Genomic DNA, 7,192 nt, shown 5'->3' with positions numbered 1-7,192 from the left:
GAAATACATCTCGAACAACACGGTCGCACGAACGCCATTCGGATGTAAATGAGCAACACTAAGGTTATAGAAATTTAAAACCTTCGTGAAAATGCGGGTGAAGGGGTACCTCAAATTTGAAACCTCGAACGGCCTCAAATAGATGGCACAATTTAAAGTACGTTGGTGTGATCTTGGAATGATCAACTCCAAACCTCGCAACTAAGGGCATATCTGGCAAATCCTATCGAGATACGCCTCGTCAACACTACTAGGTGCACGTAACACATCATGAAGAATGTTAGGTCTGGGCCCATACTGAAGAAAAAAGGATGAAAATGCAAACCACAGAAGACAAGAAAATCGCTTCTCTGTAATTTACAAAGCAAGTACTCTCGAAGGTGGGAAGAATAAAATGAAGAGAAACGCTCCTTTTTATAGGAAAAAGTCCCGCGTGGGACCCATCCAACTCAAAAAAGGTGCGTTGGAACATGAGAAGTACTATGATTAAGACAGCACGCAACGCGCATTTATTGCACATCAAATCACGTGAGCGGGTCACAATAATTTAAAGTTTGGCAACACAACTGTCCCAGCTGACGTTACCAAACTGGGGGGACTTGATGATACGCATAATGATCTGTCTCAAAATAGGCAAGCATCTGGGCAAAAATCACACCCGGCACTACGAGTCCCGGGTTGCCAACTCCTTTTCTCGTCATCCGTCTGACGTCTTCCCGGATACTCCTCCATGACGGACAAATGGCAAGGCTAAGAACCTGGATGACAAACACGTAACCGGCACCTTACAACTGATCAAGATAATCGTAACTAGGCATCGCAAGACCAGTCATCATAATCGTGACCGTCAAGAAACACTTAGAACGTGTCTAGGCGAAACCTACCCGGCTAGACCGAGAACATCGTAATTCTATAACCGGAACCAACTCACCGACACCATCATCTCGGTCTACTAAACTGACATAAAGACACTCCCGGGACAAGCACGTTGTCCCGAAACAAGAGTGCGTCACCACAGAGCAGGCACCTCGTCCCGGAATGACCACTTGATCACGGAACAAGCACGCGGGCAAGTCGTGTGCCACGTCAGCCAACAAATTTAGGGAAGTTCGTTAGAATCTGTTATTCCCCACGAAAGGGACAGGTGCCACGTCACCCCTCGGGATTGACAAAGTTTGTTACAACCATGAAAGGGACATGTGCCACGCCATCATTCCCTCCACAACATCTATAAATACACAAGTGAAATAATTCATTTAAAAAAGACACTGGATGCATAAACGTTACTCTGCCAAAATCAATTACGATAACGTCACTCCAGTCATTACCTTAATTCCGATCGGTGCTCCGATCACCATCCGAGTTAACCCACATTAAGATATTAACTTATTCGATTCCGATCGAATAAGGTTAATCTACTTGATTGTTTTACGCCCTTGGAATCCAGATTCCAAATCGGGGTTCGCACAATAATTGGAGTTAAAACAATCAACTTACTCCTTTTCCCAAATTAAGCACTCAAACCCGAAATCTCATCACCCATTACGATTTTGGTTTGATCACGAACGTTACTATGTTTTGGTATTTTTATAATTTTTTTTTGTTTAATTGAGAAATGTACATGAATTGCACAGAGCAGCTCATGATGCTGGTGCTGCTACGAAAATTATAGATATTGGCAAAACACGAGTGGACGATTAACGCAAGACTAGGATTGGCCTGTTCTTAAAAAGGATTAATTGGGGAGCTTTACAACAGTGCCTGCATGAGAATAACTATTATGGACGTTACAAATTAATAAGGGTGTATACGTTGACTGCAGTTGGCAGCAGCAATAGAAAGTCTGGGTTATGACAGCAGCAATTTAGATAAGAGTTTTGGGATAAAGCAAAGACCCGATGGTGATATTGAAATCCATGAAATATTATGGGAAGGAGATTTCCACATACCGACATGCTCAAAATGTGACTGAATTCTTGAACCCGATGTAACTCAATTCTAGTAACTAGTATTAATACATGGAATCCGTTTTTACTACCACTAATTGACTAATTGGCTTAAGGTGTCTCTTTTTGAAGGTTGTGTTTTTTGGTGATAATGTACGTACCAAAAGATAGAGCGATTGTAGCTATGGAAGCTGCTGTAGGGTGTGATGCTTTCCTCGTTCTTGGTTCATCCGTTATGACAATGTCCGCTTTCTGACTTGTCGGGTACAAATGTGGTTGGAGCAATTATACAGAGCTGCTCATGATGCTGGTGCTGTTACAACAATTATAAATATTGGCAAAACTCGAGCTGATGATATTGAAGATTTTAAAACTAACGCGAGACTGGGAGAGATCCGTTGTGCCTGAAAACCATTTGAATGTAAGTTTAGATTTACCTGAATCATGATTCCAGTTGGGTGTTACTGCAGATATTACCACGGGTTCTAAACACCACATCGCTCAGTGTTCCTGTTTTTTAAGACTATACACAAGACAATACGTACTAATTGTTTGTTGTGTGGTTGGAACCTAAAATTAATTAATCCTTGATGCTGACTTCATCGACTTCTCCTAATGGGTTAGTGCAAATATTGAGATCCTACTGTTGGCATGCTGTTATGGGACAAGGTATCTGTGACACATGTTCTTGTTTGTTAAAACTGATATATGTGCGTGTAGTAAAGTTATTTTCCATTGACAATAAATATGCAAAGATAAATTAATGTTTGTATAAGCAATATTTGGAAATGGGTATATTGTATTCAATCAATCAATACCCAACCGTAAAATTGTTTTTGGACCATTTCTAACCCTTGGTAGTGATATCACGGTCAGTTGTGCACTTTTAAGCCAAAAAGTGCAATCTGATTTGGCAATGTCAATTTCTGACATTTTTTAACCCCATATGTCAGTTTTTTTTTCAAATATTGGATAGAGTGATGTGGTAAAATCAGATTGAAAATGGGTGGGAAAAAATTAATTAATAATAAAAATCCAATTAATGAAAATTTTTGATTGGTTGGGAGAAAACAAACGCACCTTCACATTTGTGCCACTTGGTGACGGATGGATACAAAACTAACTGACGCTCCATTAGGGGCCGTCAGTTTTCGTCAATTTTTAACACATCATCTGACGAGGGGGAAACTAACGGAGGGTTGGTAAAGGTCTTATAACACTATAGTTACAATAACAAGAATATCCAAACATTACACTATAGATGTGATATGTACATTTTAACCAGACAAATCAATCTGTGAATTTTCTTTTTCCAAAGATGCTTGTTACACAACTATTGTGTAAGGAACACTTGATCTAGTTTTTATTCTAGCTGCTCGCAAAGTATAAATAAATACCAGGAGGGTTACCGGTTTTATAGTACCACTCTGCGAGTTAATGAAAACCCATAACATATATGATGCATACAATCAGAATACAACTAAATTATAAAGTAACTTAAAGTTATTAGTGGATTGTAGTTACGGATCCAAGTAGTGAAGCTCTGCTTTCGAGGAAGCTCGTGGGAACCGCATAACATCCTTAGAGAAGTTGTACCTTTCCTGAACATCAACAGTTGCACGTGGTCGGATTGATATTTTTTCAAGAGTGGGAGAATGTTCAAGTAAAAGCTTTATAAATAGCAACAAGGATCTTGATCTTTCTACATCCATTATATTTATAATTTTCAAGCAGTTCAATGTCTGGTCCAAACAGTCAGAAGCTTCCAAATAAGCTATTGTTGGTTTCACATCCAAATACACGTTTGGAAGATCCTGGAAACACATTAAAAGTGAGACTGACTGTGTATAAAAGGAACCCACATTAAATTAATATATATGCACACACAACACAAAAACACAAGAGAAACGTTTAGCACTCTTTACCTGATTGTACACATCAAGTCGTCTCAAGTTAGGTGAGTTTCGAAGGATACATAAAACACCTTGAAGTTGGTACAAATCACCAAATTTGAAGTCTCGTAAGTAGAGAAGCTTTAAACTATTAGTTGGGTGTGGAAGCCACTTGGGAATATTTTCCGCAATGGAAAACTGTGAGGGTGAAAGTAAGATTATAAGTTAACAAAGAAGATATGGTTGGAAGATGATACGAAATAATATATGAGAACTAACTATACACAAGAGTTGAATGGTAAAGTTCACTTGCTCAAACGCAAAATGATGAAGAGCAAAATATAAATATTAGAATTTAGGGTTAAGGCTATTCAAGGGTCATATACTTTTTATTTTGTCCCGATGTAGTCCATATACCCAAAAAAAATACTATTATAGGCAATAAACTTTAAAAAAATGTGTTAATGTAAACCGTTGACCTGATAAATAAGGTTGATCGATTTTGTAGGTTGATTTTCAAAAAAGTATAATTTTTTTTGTTCCAATGTAAGCTTTATACAAAAAAAAAAGTACTAATGTAGTTCACATACTTTCAAAAAGTGTATCGATGTAGGTCACATATTTTCCGTATCGATGTAAACAAAAGGTGACCTGTTTAGCCGGTAACAAGTTACCTTTTGTTTACATCGATACACTTTTTCAAAGTTTATGGCCTATAATAGTATTTTTTGGGTATATGGACTACATCGGAACAAAACAAAAAGTATATGGCCCTTGAGTAGCCTTAACCCTAGAATTTAAAATTCAACTCGTACCTGGAGAAAATACCCGTCGATAACAAAATACCCAACACATGGCATATTAATTAACAAGCTTGCCAAATTAACTCTCTCAACTCCCTGAATAGGTTTTTTGATAAATATACCAAACTCACTAAGACATTTACTATGCAACAAGTGGAGCAAAGTTGCATCGGGGCAACTCCTGATCAATAACTGAAACAACTTTGTAGACTTGATCTTGAAATTGTAAACATTGGTGCATTCAAACAATTGCAACATCTTGAGCTGTGGTAAGTTGATAATAGTTCCATGTAAGTTAGCCCCAAATTCAATATTCCTAAGCCTAAGTTTTTCGAGATATAGAAATCCTTGAAACTCAAGTGGTGGCTTAATGATACAGTTGTCAAGTTCTAGGATTCTCAATTCTAGACAATGAAATAAATAATATGGAAGTTGATAACGTTGGTTTGAATTTGTAAGGATGAGTTCTCTAACACCATCTCTTGACAATGATGAAATCCATTGATTGACTTCTTGGAAACTATCAAGAAACATGTATGGTATGTGAAGATGTAACTTTAAGCGAGGACCCTTGAGATAGTTAAAGATATAGTTTGTGATCCTAATAAATCCATTATGACCAAAACTTCCATTTTTTGCAAACTTTTCTGAGAAATGTTTATCAAGAACCAATGACCTAATTGAGGTCCATCTGTACCTCCATTTTTTTGACAGGACATGTGTCCTCACCGCATCTACAACAGGTAGCTTCTCTAAAATCGAGTCTATCAAATTCTCTGCCAAATTACTGATTCTATCCATTTCAGTACAAGTTACAAACCTCCTCTTAGCATTGTTATATGTCATTACATTCAAGAAAACAAAGACTGGTTTATTTAATTACTATGATACTCTTTATTTTTATTTTTATTAATTTGTTTTTTCTTCAATCAAAATCGATAAAGATTTCCACAACCAAGATGCTCAAAATGTGATGTAGTTCTTAGGCCGATGTTATATCAATTTACTTATGAATGGAAGTAAGATCAATTTTCTTATAAATGGGTCGATTTGGGCTATGATATATCTCTCAATGGGTCAAAAGGTAAAATAGAAAAACTGCTTGATAAACAACAGATCTAATGAACTGAAAGTTTCCCAATGTGTATCTTCGATCCATAAAACCTCCCAAATCATTTCTATCAAAGTTTTAGTTTATTATCAAAGTAGTATATATATGTATTTGATAATCTTATTTGATACACTAGTTATTTGTATAAAAGTTTGGACGAGAAGTGTTTCAGGTCAACGCAACCTCACATGTATCTAGTTAACAAACCAATCATTAACTAACCTGCCCATTTTACCACCTATGGTTTCATAAAGGGACTTATCTTTTTTAGTAGTTGTCAAATATTTTTATGTTGTGCTTATGTAACTTTCATGTCATCTCCCAATAAGTAACATCATTAATGTTTCCTGTTTAATATTAAGATTTGTGCAGCCCATATGGAGCTTACAGTACTGGTTTCAAGCCAATTACTCATCAGGTAATCTGAATACACTTAGTTGATACTATATGCATTTTTCTATTTGTTGATTAGTCGTCTTTATAAAGCAATCTATTCATACTTGCTGCTTTATTCTTTAGGGATTCTAATAAGTATCTAAGTTAATATTCGGTCTCTTGAATATGTTTAGAGTAAATCGCTAACTAGGTTATAACAATCTCAAATAACTCGAATTGCTAAACCAGAATGAACTAATTCAACTGGAATAAACAATGAATGTGTGACAGCATTAAATTGAAGAAAATAAAAAGTCGAATAGAAATTACAACATGAATCATGTTTTTCACACATAAGTACGTTTATTTGAATATCATTAAATCGTATTATGAGGGAGAAATAAACTTACCGATAGTCAAAATAAAAGATGAATCCATTGGAGTACCGATTAGAGTTTAGCGCCGAAACTTGCAGTCCCTCTCGTTTTAAGTTTTGTCAGACTTTCAGGTTTATAGGGTTTAGGTCACTGTGGCATAAGTAAACATACCTCGAATTTTAACCAAAACTTTTTATTTGGAGAATAGGTCCTTGTTCAATTAAAATTAGTACGGAGTTCAATACTCTTTAGTTAAACTTTAATTAACTAATAATTTAATTAAGTAAATAATTTGTCTTTCTTTCAATTGAAGTCGATGATCTTTCCACGTACCAAGATGCTCAAGTGTGATAGACTTCTTAAACCGATGTAAACCTATCATTTAGCATTGCGCTATCTAAGAATTTAAACAACATAATGAAAACTAACTAAGTGTGAGTGGTTGGTATCTCGATGATGTTGACATCAACAACGACGACGCCTTTAAGGTAGTACAATGTGTGTTGCCATATAAGGAATTACAATACCAATTTTTATCGAGTAGTAGTTTGTTTGTGGAAGTTGATCTTTTTTTGCCAAAAATAACGAAAACTTCTATAAAATCGAAAATGTTTTCTAAAAGAAAACGTCTTTAACCAAATATACAAAAGATGACCTGATGAGGCTCGTACCTAAAAAGCAGCATAGA

The 7,192-nt window shown here is 36.0% G+C and overlaps 1 protein-coding gene across 1 annotated transcript; it reads right to left on the bottom strand.

The window, feature by feature from the left end:
* Positions 1-3,466: 3,466 nt before the first annotated feature.
* Positions 3,467-5,487, bottom strand: LOC139875183 (F-box/FBD/LRR-repeat protein At1g13570-like). Its single transcript, XM_071862534.1, has 3 exons — positions 4,654-5,487; positions 3,872-4,036; positions 3,467-3,760 (listed from the first exon to the last, which is right to left on the bottom strand). The coding sequence occupies exons 1-3, from the start codon at positions 5,485-5,487 to the stop codon at positions 3,467-3,469; spliced, it is 1,293 nt and encodes a 430-aa protein (XP_071718635.1).
* Between the last annotated feature and the right edge of the window lie 1,705 nt (positions 5,488-7,192).

This window comes from Rutidosis leptorrhynchoides, chromosome 11 (assembly GCF_046630445.1).
Source record: "Rutidosis leptorrhynchoides isolate AG116_Rl617_1_P2 chromosome 11, CSIRO_AGI_Rlap_v1, whole genome shotgun sequence".
In the NCBI taxonomy this organism is placed as follows: Eukaryota; Viridiplantae; Streptophyta; class Magnoliopsida; order Asterales; family Asteraceae; genus Rutidosis; species Rutidosis leptorrhynchoides.
The sequence above is the reverse complement of the archived record's forward strand: the minus strand, read 5'-3'. Positions and strand labels throughout refer to the sequence as shown.